Genomic DNA, 15832 nt, shown 5'->3' on the forward strand with positions numbered 1-15832 from the left:
AGCTCAGAACAAGTGATTGAGTTTCTAACAGAACTTGAAGAGCAAGATGTTGAATTTTTTTCAGTAGGTGTGAACCATCTATATTGCTCTTTGCCACATCAGCAGCTTTTAGAATGTATCGAAGACTGCATTCAAGGCTTTGGTGTGGTTGCTTTTCGGAATGAATCAGGTGTGTCTGTTGACGGGTTCTTAAGTTTATTGTCTCTATATCTGAAGTCGACCTTTGTTAGTTGGAATCAGGAGGTATTTCTGCAAAAGGGTGGTGTGTGCATCAGCTCGTGCATTGCTCCTGCGCTCAGTGACCTTTACACTGCGAGTCTAGAAAGGCGACTGCAAAAGAAACATTATGTTGCTATAGTCATTAGAACCTTTAGAACCTTTAGGTTCTAATGATTATAACAACCCTCTGAAGATCACCCATGAGCTTCCGGCTGAGGGCACTATTCGGTTTCTTGACCTAAAGCTGGTTTTTGTGAAGCACGTTTGCTGGAGGTATGAGCCCAGAGCTGAGAAGCCCCTATTACCCTTTTCGTCTGCGCATACGAGGCTGGTCAAGCGAGGAGTTTTGAAGGCGTGCTTTTCGCATGCAGTTAGCAAGTCATGCGCATGCCTCATCAAAACTAGATTTTATAAGTAGGTGGATCGCCTCAGAGCAGCAGGATTCCCGACACACTTATCAGCTTCGGTCGATGAGAGTTTGCATCAGCAGGAAACGGCCAACAGGGCTATAACTGATGGCTACGGGGGCAGCAAGGTAGTGCTGGTGCCATATATCCACAGGCTCTCACGCTCCCTCAAAAAAGTAGCTCAAAAAGCGGGAGTGAAGGTGTGTATGCTGCCCCGGAAATATTGTCCCGCATTTTCAAGGCTACCTGTAATGACAGCTGGGTTCTGAATAGTTTCACGATTCGGCATAGAAAACACATTGTATTGCGCACTGAGGAAATATTCTTGACTTGGCAGCAGCAAGGGCAGCCCGACAAGACCATCTAAATCTTGTCCGCTATCATTGCAGCATCAAGAGCGTGGCCAGTATTTCATCGGTGTTGGAAGCAAGCGTCGGCAAGGAAGGCAGCCAGCCTGACGACAACAATACGCCGGTGACGTCACGTCCACCAGGGAAGCGCCTGCTACAAAAAGGGTCGCGTTTCCACCGAGGAATCACTTGGCAGCAGCAAGGGCAGCCCGACAACACCATCTAAATCTTGTCCGCTATCATTGCAGGTTAGAACGTTTTGCATACAGTGAAATTCCATTTCTGTCCTTTCTGCCCAAACTGCTGCCAACGCCGTTGCTTGTGTGCACTGTTTTGTTGCATTTGAGATGGGTGAATGTACTGAACTTAGGAAGGAAATGCGCGAATTTCAAGCAAAACTTGAACGGGATCTAAGAAAAGAGCTAAGGGAAGTAAAAGCAAGTCTCGAATTTTTCAACAAAGAATTCGAGGACAGCAAGAAAGAACGTGATGAGCTCACAAAAGTAAGCAAAGAGCTCCAAGCGGCTAATGAAAAGCTATTAAAAGACTGCGAAGCGCTCAAAACGCAAGTTTTACAGCTCGAGGATCGAGTGACTTTCTCGGAGCAGTATTCAAGGAATCGGAACCTTGAGATTAAAGGGATACCTTTCTCTGAAGATGAAAACCTTCCTGATGCTCTTGATAAAATAGGGGAGGTTTTAAAGGAGCCTATTGCGAAAGGCGACATTGAAATTTGTCATCGCGTTCCTACAAAAACCCACACTGTACCGAATATCGTTGTGCAGTTCAAAAGCCGTCCCAAGCGAGACGCTGTGCTCCAAAAAGCACGTAAAATGCGCTTGTCAACTAAGGACCTGGGTTTTTCACCGAGCTCGCCCCTTTTCATCAACGAGCATCTTTGTCCAGCGCTAAAGCGAGTACTTGGCATGGCTATTGAACAAAAGAAAGCAAACGGGTGGAAATTTCTCTGGACAAGCAATGGTAGGGTTCTTGCTAGGAAGGAAGAGTCGTCATCGATTCTGTACCTTCGCAATGCTCAGGACGTGGAAAAAATGGTTTAAGCGTCTTCACTTGTTTACATTTGGCATCTCGCCTGTAAAATGGCAGAGTCTCCATTCGACATAAACACCACGTTTAATACATCGAGAAAAATTGGCTTGAGTTCCTTTCATCTGAACATAAGATCAGCAAGGCATAAAGAAGATGAGCTTACTATCCTTCTAAATGAATTTGTTTTTGACTTCGACGTAATAATGTTGACAGAAACATGGTATTCAACAGATACAGAGGTTTACAGGCGTGATGGATATAATAGTTTCTTCCTAAACAGACCTAATAAACAAGGTGGGGGGATTGAAATCCTTAGCAAAAATAATCTAGAATGTGAAATAATTCCTGAACTGTCTCTGTTGACTGAAGATTTTGAATGCCTATGCTTGAAATCGAGAAACTACATTTACTGCGTGATCTACCGACCACCAAACGGTCATTTCAATAATTTCATTTCCCACATTGAATTGCTATTCAACTACGTGAATGTAAATGATTTGGAATTATTACTTGCGGGTGATTTCAACGTTGATGTGCTAAAATCTTGCCCTGCGCAGGAGACCTTTCTTTTGACAGTAGAAGCAAATGGTCATGCTATCTTTACTAAAACTGCAACACGTGTTACAATGTACACAGAAACTTTGATAGACCTTTTTATCACTAACATTGATGCAAAAAAAGTAATATCAGGAGTTGTATGTAACGACATGAGCGACCACTTTCCCATATACCTTTTTGTTGAATGTGAAGATAAAAGAACGCATGCGCAAACTTCGACGACAGTAATTGTCCAGAACATCACCCCTGTAACCTTGGAATCTTTCTACTCGAGTCTTGTGAATGAAAACTGGGATGTTGTATTCCACTGTGACACTGCAGATGAGGCGTATGAAACATTCATATGCATTTTTAAGCGAATTTACTGTGAACATTTTAGAGAAATTATTTTAAAGCCACATCATAACAACCGAAAGCCCTGGATCAGCCGTGAATGTTTAAGACGAATAAAAATGAAGGCTAGAATATATAAAAAGTTTGTCAAAACGAGGTCACTTTTAGATTTAAAAATATTTAAGCAATATAGAAATAAGCTGAATTCCTTCCTGAGAAATGAAAAGAGGCGTTTCTTGCAGCATCAGTTCCAACAGGAATCCTGTAAAGATAGTGCAGACGTATGGAAAAAACTAAACAAGTTGCTAAACAGAACACCATCGTCGCCAGTTATCAAAGATCTCGTTTTTCAGGGCCGCCGCATACATGGTAGAGAACTTGCCGAAGAATTTAACAAATTTCTTAAAGATGTTGTCAGCAGTTCTCAAAACCCTCAATATCTGAGCAGCACAATTCCTAGGAATAGCCGCAGCATTTATTTTGATCCGACAGATGAATGCGAGGTATGTAATATATACAACTCGTTGCAAAATAGCAAATCACGTGATATTGATGGCATACAAATTATTCCAGTTAAATATGTGCTGAACGTAATTGCCCCCCTAATGACTTATATATATAATCTGGCGTTATCAACAGGTTGCTTTCCCAAATTAATGCAGATCTCCAGAGTGATTGTACTTTTCAAGAGTGGCGATAAAAACGATATGTCCAACTATCGACCGATTTCTATTCTGCCGATTTTTTCTAAGGGCCTAGAAAGAGTAATTCATAAAAGACTCATGAACTTTTGCAATAAACTTAACCTCATTAATCCGTCACAGCATGGTTTCCGCCCAAACAGGTCTACTGAAACAGCCTTACTAATGCAAAAAGAGATAATCCTGGAGGCACTTGAAAACAGGGAGATGTGCATAGGTATTTTTGTGGATTTCTCGAAGGCTTTTGATCGCCTAAACCATCAAATACTACTCAACAAGCTAGAAAGATATGGAATCCGTGGCACTGCAGCTTGTCTATTAAAGTCCTACCCACAGCATCGATATCAATGTGTAACAATAGATCAGCATGTTTCAACTCTTCAACCTATAACCAATGGAGTTCCACAAGGAAGCATTTTAGGACCGCTACTGTTTATTGTATACATAAACGACATAACAAATATCAGTAACCTTCCAAAATATGTTCTGTATGCAGACGATACCAGTCTCTTATTTAGTGGCAATAATATTCCATTGCTCATTTCAAACACAAACAGTGTGTTAGAAAAGTTGAAATCGTGGAGCGCAGCAAATTCCTTGATAATAAATAGTAAAAAAACAAAAGCGGTACTTTTTCATTACCGGCAGAGTGCCGTTACATCAGATCTTAGGCTAAAAATAGACAACTCTATTATAGAGGTGGTTGACACAGTAAAAACACTAGGAATTTTCTTTAACAAGAACATGAGCTGGGACCCTCACATTAGCTTCTCTTTAACCAATTTATCAAAGTGCGTCGGAATTCTCGCGAAATTTCGCTCCTATCTACCCGTATCGATTAAATTAATAATATACAACACATTATTCATGTCGTATGTTAACTACTGTTTCCTTGTCTGGGGCTCTACTACTCAAACTAACCTGCACAAGATATACATGCTGCAAAAGAAAGCAGTACGTTATATAGCAAATGTTGACTACCTCGCACATACCGAAGAACTGTTTAAGAGATTCAAAATCATACCCGCTCATAAGCTATACGAATTTTTCTTAGCCATAAGATATAAAAAATCCATTTGTCACGGTGACAATTTCTTGACAGCATTGTCATCCCTCGAAACAAACTCAACGCCATACTCGTTTCGAAAACACGAACGTTGGACCATTCCCTTTTGCCGTACAGAACATGGTCGACAGATGATGCGTCATGCAGTTCCAAGGTTACTAAACAAATTCATCTTTGAACGTTTTTCTCTTGAAACATCTAGTACACAAACTCTAAGAAATCATTTTTTGTAAGCCACTGTATTCCCTTTGTGTGAAAAGTGTGACACGAATGACTTTTGCATCTATGTTAACACCAATGTATTGCGTATTAATGAACATGTACCAAGAGTTTATATCGATTGTTCTGAATTTTTTGTATTATATTCTGTTAGGTAGCGTGCGTGGATTTTGTACTTTTTAAAGAAAAAAAAAATTTTTGCCCTTGCTGTACGCCATGTAGGGGGGCTCGGGCTCCCTCAAGCGAAAATCGTTCGCTTTTTGCCTGAGCCTGCCCACATCATAATGATGTAAATAAAACTGACTTGACTTGACTTGAAGATCTCGCTTTCATGCGGAAAGGCGTACATTGGGCAGTCAGGCAGATGCCTTCATGGGCGGTTAAGCGAGCACCACAGCGAAGTTAGGTATCGCGGTTCCAGCAATATGGCACGGCACTGACGTTCCTCATAAATGCAAGCCGGGTCTTAAAGAATGCGAGGTGATTGGCAGAATTGAGGATAGATTAACAAGAGAAATTATCGAGGCCGCCGCAGTCGAAAGAGCTGTACCTAAAAGTTGTGTCAGCAGTCCATCATTGTCGCTGACAAAAAAAGATATTCGGTAATGCGGTCCTGTGCAGGAGACCAGATGTTCAAGCAAGATTAGAAATTAAACAACGTGGCGTAGGGAGGCGCATTAATTTGCAAATTCTTTTCACATGTCCCCACGATGCGCTCAGAACTTTGGCGACAACTTCGTCTGTTCCATGATTGGCTGCGCATGATATGCTACCATGATCACCTCGATTGGCTCGCCGTCAAAAAGCTTTCTTCCTTGAAGAAAAATGCTGCTCAACTCGCTGAATTCCATTGGAGAGGCATCGTGAGCCAGCTGCTGTTGTGCCTGGGGAGGAAGACTGCACATGACAAAAAGAGTAATGTTACAGTCCTGGGCGACGCCTCTGTGCCGGACAACGTAATGCGAATTCTTCAAAAAGGACCGAAGTACAGTTTGGAGCCTGGTGTACAGCCACACGAGCTCATCGCTGCGAACAGGAAATTGGCCCAAAAAGTAAGAGAAGGAGAGAACCCAGACCGATGCCTCCTAGAGGGTGTGGACTGTTTGAGGAACTGTTCACCAAGCCGTGTATGTGTGCAGAGCCAGAAATTGTTGAATGATGTTGTTTCCTTCTTTAGGCAGAACAGCCTTAAGCTTCTTCAAGCTGCCAAAGAGAATGGGTTTGTTGTTTTGCCTGACGAAATGTACAATCAGAAAGCGCGTGCGGCAGTCAATAAGAACTTTGTACAGGTGAAGAAAAGTGCTGTTAGAATTAAGACAAAATTCATTAACTTTTGTAAAGAGTTAAATCTTCAAACTCTTGCCAATGATATAAAAAAGAGCAAAGGTAATAGCCTAAATGCTTTCTTTACAGCCAAGACCCACAAGCCAGAAACACCTTTCAGAACTATAGTCAGCGAAGAAGGTTCTTGGCAAAAACATGTCAGCAGATTTTTGCAAAAACATCTTAAGTTACTTGAATTGGACGACCCCTTTCTCGCAAAAAATTCCACAGTTGTCGCTGAGTACCTACGGGGTTCCGATGACATCGGCTTTTGGTTTTCGGTAGACGTGCAAGATTTGTTTTATTCTGTACCTCAAGACCAGCTTTTGTTGGCTGTAAGGGAATGCATAGAAGCAAACGGCGACGTGTCTATCCAGAATTCTTCAGGACTGTCGGTTGATAATTTTATCGCTCTTTTGCAGTTTTACCTAAGTGCTACTTTTGTACATTTTGACAACCTGCCTTTTTTGCAGCGCAATGTTGTGGGCATAGGGTCCTGCGTGGCCCCTATCCTTTGCGATATATTTTTAGCAAAGGTTAATCAATCTTTAGATAAACTTTTTTATACGGGAGGGGTGGTTTTAAAGGTGTTTAGGTATGTTGATGATTTTTTAGTACTTTTAAAAAAGCAGACGCCCTTCACCTACCCCTCTACAGCAGGTGAAGTTTTAGATGCTTTTGACAAACATGGACTTGGGCTAACTTTTACGCATGAACTACCCGACACTAATGTTTTACAGTTTTTAGATTTGAAACTAACATTCCTTGAAAGACACTTTTGCTGGGGTTATTACCCGCGTGCAAAAAAAGATCTTTTGCCTTATGACCCTAGGCACTCCAAGATTGTTAAAAGGGCTATAGCGTCGCATTGCCTGGAGTCTTCTCTCAAGAAATCTTGCCCGCATCAGTTTCAAGACAGCTTTCACAATCAGATCGGCCGACTTTCGGTGGCTGGGTTCCCCTGCTCTGTGTTGGTTGCTGTTTGCGAGACCCACCTCCAAAAACTAAAACACGGAACCCGAAGAAAGTCCAGAGAAGATCGTGCCAGGACACAAAAGCCGCTAGTTGTGCCTTATTTACACAAGACCTCGCACAACTTGAGGAAAGTGGCCAACAGGTATGGCGTGAGTGTCGTTTTTTCGGCACCCAACAAGCTGGGAAAGTTGTGCCCCCGAATCACCAGCTCTAGGAAGCGGGGTTGCCAGATAAAGCACGACACTCCGTTTATCAAGTGTTCCGTAGGAGTGGTCTACGCCATCCCCTTAACATGTGGGAAGTTTTATGTTGGTCAAACTGGCCGCTGCATCAATGAGCGCTTGGGGGACCATGCCCGAAATTTGTCAGACTTAAAAGACAAGTACGCACATTTGGTTGCGCACGTAATGAGCTGCGACGGGTGCGAGGCGATTTTGAATGAGACGAAGATTCTTGGCAAGAGCACAGATAAGACGGCGCGTGTTAGTCTGGAGGCTTTCTACATCAAGAAATATGGCAGTAGGTGCATCAGTACCCCTTCTTTATCTCTTTTTGATTCAGAGTATCAATTTTTAGATTCAGTTATCATGTAACTTTTTCTTGTATGATTTTTTTGGCTGCCTGCCTGTTTTTTGCGAAGCGATGTTCCCGTTGTTCACCTTCTCCTCCTTGTCACCCTTCTCTCCCCTTGAAGCTTCACCGTATATAAACTGCATCCTGCTTTAATAAAAAGCCAGTTGTTAGTTAGCGCTTGTGTCTCGTCTGTTCTGTCTTTGTGGTTGCATGTATTTGCGCTAGGTTTTCTCTTAATTAGAGTCAGGTAGCACGAGATAGGCACGTTGTGCGTTGCGTGCGGAGAGGAGGAGGAAACTGCTGAACACTTGATACTTTTCTCTAAAGGGCTCCACCCTACAGTGGAAAGCAGCGGGGCTGATTTATCCAAGGCATTGAGGTTTAAGGGCAGTGAAGGAAAAGTAGATTTTAAGCGGGTGGAAATAACCAAGCGAATGTTATCAGAATGGAGGCTAAAATCAAGAGAAGGGTAAAATTTCTTAAGTCATGGCTAGGTGGCTTGAGTCACCGCCCGATTTAAAGGGTTCAGCCGCATCCATCTATCCATCCATTCATTGCATTTTTATACTAAGGGCAGTATGCCAACCGGTGAAACTTGCTGCATTTGCTTTTTAAGCTTGTTGTTCACAAATTATCTTGTCTAATCTGACATGTATCGTTTTTTCCTTATGTATTAATTCGGTGTGCACCGAATAAAGCTTTAGTGGAAGTTAGCGCTTGTGCTTGTCCCCAGAGTTTTTGCTGCGCTACATAACGCATTATGGCATAATGAGACAGCGCCCATAGCTAACAATTACGTAGCAAGAGAATTCTTAGATTTTTGAAAACAACCTCAGCTTCACTCAAGTTCTACTACATCTACAAGCTTCTCGCGTAACTAATGGTTGTGCAAATACTTTTGATCTCTTATTAACGAATCCTCCAGATAGCGTTCAGCCCATTACGTGTCTGCATGAAATTGGCGACGAGAAAGTAATTAACGCTGACATTGTCTTTACACCAATCCGGCTCCAAAAACACAATAAAACTATGCGTCTTTACAACAAAAGAAACTAAGACACCTAAATAATGAACTTCAAGCTTCTTTTCAAGTCTCTGCGTGAAGTGTTTGTTCCCGAAGTATACCTATATGACAACTGGTTATTGTTAAAAAAATAAACTAGGAAGCATAGTCTTCTAGTTCATTCTCCAATTTATCTTTGCGGTAATTGGCAGAAGCCATGGTTTACTAAAACACTTCAACGCTTTGAGAACAAAAAGAACCGCCTTTAAAGTTCAGCCAGGTTTGGACGCGTAGTGCTAGAGAAAAATACCACGAAGCCGGAAATTCATATCTCGGCGCTGTTAATAACGGCAAGCATAACTTGTTTCATTCGGACCTGCCTAATATTCTCACCAGTAAACCCAGAAAATTCTGGCAAGTCATAAACCCGTATCATACGCCAGAGATCACCCTCGCGGATGGATCACGCGCAGGCATCACTGAGGCTGAGTGCTTTACCATGTTTAATATCGCTTTCTCCTCTGTCTTTAGAAAAGAAACTGAACGGTCAGTTCCTTAGCCACCTTAAAAGTTCTAAGATGATATGACACCAATCGCATTCTTGTCACCCGGCATTTGGTTTCTGTTTGAAACCATTAATTTTTCATCTTCTCAAGGATTTGACAATATAGTCACGTAGTGGTGACGGCAGTCGAGACAGTGAGGAAGACAGCGAAAGAAGGCTTCCAAAAGTAACCTGCTTATTGGGCTGACCTGCACCCACAATGAACTGAATGACTCGGCGGCGGTGAAAGCAACATGTACGTACGCTCGGCAGTCGTCAAAAAGAAAGGCTGCTTCTCTCGGCCGTGCTCAATTTAAAACTGCTTTATAGTTTCGAGATACTTTCCAGACACGGCGTGCGAAGTTACCACAAAATTATGGAACAACGTAGAATTGGCTCCGCCTCGATGGGATCAATCGAGATAAAAATGGTATCGTCTTCCATCAGAAACAAAACCATAAATCCGCGTACTGGGAGCTTTGAAGAATACCAGAGATATTTGTGCAGAATTTTTGTGCTTGCTTTTTACACAGTGACTTTCATCAGGGGTACTGCCAGACGACTAGATAAGATGTAAGGTCCTTCCAGTATTCAAATCGGGTAGAAAAGGTTCATCACATAATTACCGACCTATTTCTCTTGCTAGCATGCCCTAAAGAATCAAAGAACACGTCATCACACAAATGCCATTAGCTTCCTCCACTCTCAAGTCTTTTTTCACCCTTCACAACACGGCTATCCGAAAGGATTCTCACGTGAAATACAGCCTGCCCTTTTTGTTCACGATTTTATGATAATCTTGACTCTAACCTAGATACCAACGCTATATTCCTCGATTACGCGAAAGCGTTCGACAAAGTGCCACATAAACGCTTACTACTAAACCTTTCTTATTTAAAACTGCCCCACGTTATCTAAAAATGGTTAGAAGAATTCTTGTCTAATCGCTCAAAGTTTGTGACTGTTAAAAATCACAATTTTAATTTTACTCAAGTAATATCAGGCATCTCTCATGGATCTGCACACGGTCCGCTTGTGTTCTTATTTAATAATAATGACTTACCAACCATTATGTGTTCTAACATTCCCATGTTCACCGACTGCTGCGTTGTTTATCGCTGTTTTACTAACGTCTTCTACCAAACTTCTCTTCAAGACGACTTAAACCGCATTCAGAAATGGCTTGCCGATTGATAAATTGAACTGAGCCCTCGTAACTGTAAGCGCCTCCTTCCATCGTCACCGTAACCTACTTTATTTCTCTTGCGAAACCGCTAACGTCCCTGTGCAGTCTGTTCCATCATATCAATACTTATGCATCACCCTATCTAACGACAAATCCTGGACTATACACGTGACTAACTTCATTTCGGCTGCTAATAAAAGTCTTCGATTTTTACGACGCCATCTGCACTGCTAGACCAGGCCTCATCCATCGTAGTCCAGCCACAGCGTCATCAACATTTCGAAAAACGGATGGCTTAAAAGCGGACGCCGAGCGGTTCGTCTTCAGTGGGCATGGAAGCACCTCTTCGACGATGATGCACTCACACGTTATCGTCTTCTTTGCGCATCTTTCTGCTATCTTCAGCTACTGCAATCATGGTGCGGAAACGCCCTTCAAAGCCGGAACATTCGACTCCAGTGAAAAGAACACTGAATTGCCTGGACAAAGCTTCGCTGGTTTGCCGCATTCCGCCGGCTTCCCCTGCCTTTTTGCCATCTGCACTGCTAGACCAGGCCTCATCCATCGTAGTCCAGCCACAGCGTCATCAACATTTCGAAAAACGGATGGCTTAAAAGCGGACGCTGAGCGGTTCGTCTTCAGTGGGCATGGAAGCACCTCTTCGACGATGATGCACTCACACGTTATCGTCTTCTTTGCGCAGGTTAGTCGTCCATATCTCCCTACTAAATGCTTTAAATCAGATGATCCATTTATTATTGTGCTTCCATGCCCTGGAACACTGGCAGCCTCATTTTGCTCGCTCTTTCTGTTAATGTGTGGTGATGTTGAAGAAAACCCGGGACCGAAAGATAACGATATGACTGAATTGCTCAAAATGGTTAAAGAAACCAACGAGAGATGCATCAGGATAGAAGCAAACCAAGCTAACTTATCCCAGACTATTATCGAAATCAAGCAGGAGCAGGTCTTGCTCTCTAGCACCATATCTGAAATAAATGAACGTTTAGCAAGTGTTGAGCAGCAAACCGGTTCATTGGCAACCGTACAGCTAGACATGAATGAAGCACAAGAAAACATTGACCGCCTTGAACAAGATTCCATAGTCCTCCGCTCTTGACTTGATCAAATGGAAGACCATTCTCGTCGCGATAATTTAATTTTTTTTGGAATCAGTGACGACGAATCAGAAACACCCCAGCAGTCGGAAGAAAAACTTTTAGCTCTACTTTCTGAGGAACTTGAGCTGCAGCTAACATCACATGCGGTAGCGCGTGCTCATAGAATTGGCCGATACGATTGCGAAAAAAACAGGCCGCTTATTGTTAAATTCATAACCCACAAGACCAAAGAGCTGGTATTTTCCAAGCGGTCCGGCCTTCAGGATAGCGATTTCAGCATGAGCGAGGACTTCTGCCCAGCTACTCGACAAGCTCGAAAGAAACTTCTTGAGTTCGCGAAATCACTCAAAACTAAGTACAAGCTACGTCACAATAAATTACTTGCCAAAGACAAATGCTACTTTTATGACGCGCTTACCAACAACATACGCGAGATGCCACCCGCTAGCCGAACAGTTGATAACGAGGCCCCACCCACCATGGCAACACGTTCTGGCCGCACTTACTCGTCCACAAGTTAGGGATGGGTGAGGGGAAGCGGATCAGTGTCGAAAGTTTCCGTGCTATACACGAACATTCGCAGCCTTTACAATAAAAAGGACTATCTTAATGCGCTAATTAACGACTCTGAAGCAGACATAATTGTCCTAACCGAAACTTGGCTTTCTGAGAAAATATCATCAAATGAACTGTTCGACTGCAATAAACACTTCGTTACTTTTCGTTATGATCGAGCTGATAGAATGGGTGGTGGAGTCCTAATTGCTATCAATGAAAGTTTTCAGTGTTTTCCTATATCTGTTGATTGTGACTTAGAAACAGTTTGGTGCTGTATAACTGTTGCTTTCAAAAAATTTGTCATTGGTGCCTGTTACCGCCCTACCAATTGCAGCACGGCGTTTTGTGAAGGTATCCATGACTGTCTTAACCAAATCACTGTACAGTTTCCTGGTGCACCTATTTTTTTGCTTGGGGATTTTAACTTCCCAAGCATTGACTGGTCCAATCTTTGCGCTAGTTCTACTACCGCTGAAGCTTCTAACTTTGTCACTGTTTGTTCTGACTTCAGTTTATCTCAGCTTGTCAATCTACCAACACGTGTAACACCGTCGTCATCTTCTCTGATTGATCTAATACTTACATCAGCTCCTGACATCAGTTCTGCAGTGTTACACGTACCAGGCTTCAGCGACTATGACATATTACACTTCTCGTTTTTCAGTGCCATCTACGCGAGCAAAGCGACAAAAGAAACGTATCCGAGATTACAACAAAGCCAACTTTGACGCTATTAACATGGAGCTCTCCTCATTTCTCGATGACATTTTGCTAATCCACTCGAGGCTTTCGGTTTCCGAACTCTGGTCATCTTTCAAAAGTAAACTTCTCCATCTCAGTGACAAGTATATTCCACTAAGAACGATCCATCACTCATCCAGTGCCCCCTGGTATTACACCTATCTAAAACGCTTATCCAATAAGAAAAAAAAGGCTCTTTCGCCAAGCAAAAATGAGATGTAGTCCTAACCGATGGTCAATATACAATCAGGCAGCACAAAACTACATAAACGCTCTGAAAACAGCTAAATTCAATTTCTTTAACACGACACTTCCTTCCTTAATAAGTACGAATCCGAAACAATTTTGGAACATTGTAAAGAGCTCCAACGATCGAACAATCACCCTGATTGACGAGTGTGGCAAACAGGTCCCTGAAAATTTATGCGCTGCCTTATTGAATAACACCTTCTCTCTCTCGTTCACTAGTCCCTCAGCCACTCAATGCCCGCTTTTCCCTCACGCTCATTTTTCTCCAATGGACCCCATTGTTTTTGATCCCGCCGGACTCAGAACCATCATTAGTAAACTGGAACGATCATCGTCTTGTGGTGTCGATGGAATCACATCAAAATTCCTTCAGAACACTACTGAATACTGCTCTATTTTATTAAGCTTTATTTTTACTAAATCACTTACCGAGAGCTGTCTACCCAAAGACTGGAAAACAGGGAAAGTTGTTCCTATATATAAATCTGGCCATTCACACAAACCGTCTAACTATCGCCCCATTTCCTTGACATCAATACCCTGCAAAGTACTTGAGCACATCATTTTCACCAACCTCGTCAACTTTCTCGAATCAAACCAGTTTTTTCATCCCTCCCAGCATGGATTCCGCAAATTATACTCATGCGAAACACAGTTACTTATGTTCACCAATGATCTACATTCATTTTTAGACTCGGGGTTCATTACTGATTGTGCGTTTCTAGATTTTTCGAAGGCCTTTGATAAGATTAACCATCAACTTCTTATACTAAAACTCAGTCGCCTTAACATCGATCCTGTAGTACTTAACTGGATAATCGCATTTCTTTCAAACCGCACCCAGTATGTCACAGCTAACGAGACTGACTCCCTTGAGGTACCCGTCCAATCAGGAGTGCCTCAGGGATCTGTCTTGGCTCCATTGCTTTTTCTTATTTATATTAATGACTTACCCAAGTGTGTTTCTAGCTCTATTTGTCTTTTCGCTGATGACTGTGTAATTTACCGTAAAATAGCTAATGCTTCCGATGTGACTTTACTCCAGACTGACTTAGATAATATCGCTTCTTGGTGCTCCATTTGGCAGATGAAACTGAATGCTACAAAATGCAAAACAATGCGAATTTCCCGCAGTCAATCATCCTGTCCAAGCTGTTGTATTAATGATTCTCCACTCGACTCCGTTTCAACTTATAAGTACCTTGGAGTACACATTGCGAATAACCTTTCCTGGAAGTTTCATATTAACTACGTAACAGCCAAAGCCAATCGCATGCTTGGGTATTTGAAACGTAACTTTTCACTAGCGCCGTCTCCACTTAAAAAACAGCTATATACTACCTAGGTACGACCCAATCTCGAGTACGCTTCATCCATCTGGGACCCTGGCCATGTATCACTGAATAAAACCTTGGAGAGCGTACAAAATCGCTCTGCTCGTTTTATTCTCAATAATTACCACCGCACAGCAAGCGTCACTAACATGAAACTAAGTCTAAATTTGCCCCCTCTCACTGTCCGTCGTAACATTGCTCGTATTTGCCTCTTCCATAAAATTTATCATCATAACCATCAACTCAGGACGCGCCTTATCACAGATGCTGCTCATGTTTCTGCCCGTGTAGATCACTGCTACAAAGTCGCCATACCTCGCCACAACACCACGACATATGCACATTCATTTCTACCAAAAACATCCCGTGACTGGAACCAACTACCTGCTGACCTGGTCGCTATCACTGACAACCACCGATTTCGTACTTGCCTTACTAACATATTTTGAAGCCTTTTTTTTTTCTTTTTAAAACTTGCACTGGCGCTTATCATGTTCTGTATGACTGTTCCTTCATTTTTTATTTATTTTTTTTATGTTGATACTGTACTCTGCTGCATTCTGTTCAACCAAACTATTGCGCATTTGTAACCTGCCCGTGTGCTTTGAATACCTGCCGTTTTTGTTCTTTTTTCGTCGTTGTTGTTGTTGCCTTATTTTTTTCTCTGCTCCCTTTTATTAACCAAATTGCATAGTGTTCCTTGTATTTCTGCCCCTCCCCTCTACAATGCTTCTGTAAGCCCTGAGGGTAAAATAAATAAATAAATAAGCCCATCAACATGTAAAATTATTAGCTTACAAGCCTCTTGTGAGTTCAAAATTAACATATGCATAACCCATTTGGATCCCGCATCATGCTTACCTTATCAGTGCACTTGAATCGGTTGAAAACAAAGCAGCCGATTTTATACATTCTTCGTATTCTTACGACATCAGTGTGTTAGCATTGAAAGCAGAATCCAGCTTATCCAGCAATGACTGAACCTTCAACTCATAAAGTTATCGTTGCACGTTTAGAAAGTTTTATTTGGGACGACTTCGCTTCTTCATTCTTATCAACTGCATGAAATTTCTCGCGATGCACCAAGCCATCCTTCATGGCTCTCAAAGCAATAAGGGGGGTTACATACCAGTATTTTATGCTGTCTTCATTTTCATTATTGGCTGCCCAGACGACGATCGATGGATGACTTTGCAGGCGGCGCACCTGAAGTTAAAACAAACGTCAACGTGCAGGCCAATTCTGCTTTAAAAAAGAAGGTATTCTTGTCATTACAAGTTCCAAAACATGAGCACAGTAACACACAATTCTTGCAGAATAAG

The 15832-nt window shown here is 42.2% G+C and overlaps 1 protein-coding gene across 3 annotated transcripts in view; it reads right to left on the minus strand.

Moving 5' to 3' along the window:
• Positions 1-15832, minus strand: part of LOC144132342 (beta-mannosidase-like) — a 306383-nt gene that overhangs the window by 111797 nt on the left and 178754 nt on the right. For all 3 annotated transcript variants that reach the window (XM_077664668.1, XM_077664669.1, XM_077664667.1), the window contains exon 11: positions 15640-15716. In XM_077664668.1, the coding sequence (XP_077520794.1) occupies positions 15640-15716 (77 nt within the window). The remainder of the gene's footprint in view (positions 1-15639; positions 15717-15832) is intronic.

Source organism: Amblyomma americanum, chromosome 5 (genome assembly GCF_052857255.1).
Source record: "Amblyomma americanum isolate KBUSLIRL-KWMA chromosome 5, ASM5285725v1, whole genome shotgun sequence".
Lineage (NCBI taxonomy): Eukaryota > Metazoa > Arthropoda > Arachnida > Ixodida > Ixodidae > Amblyomma > Amblyomma americanum.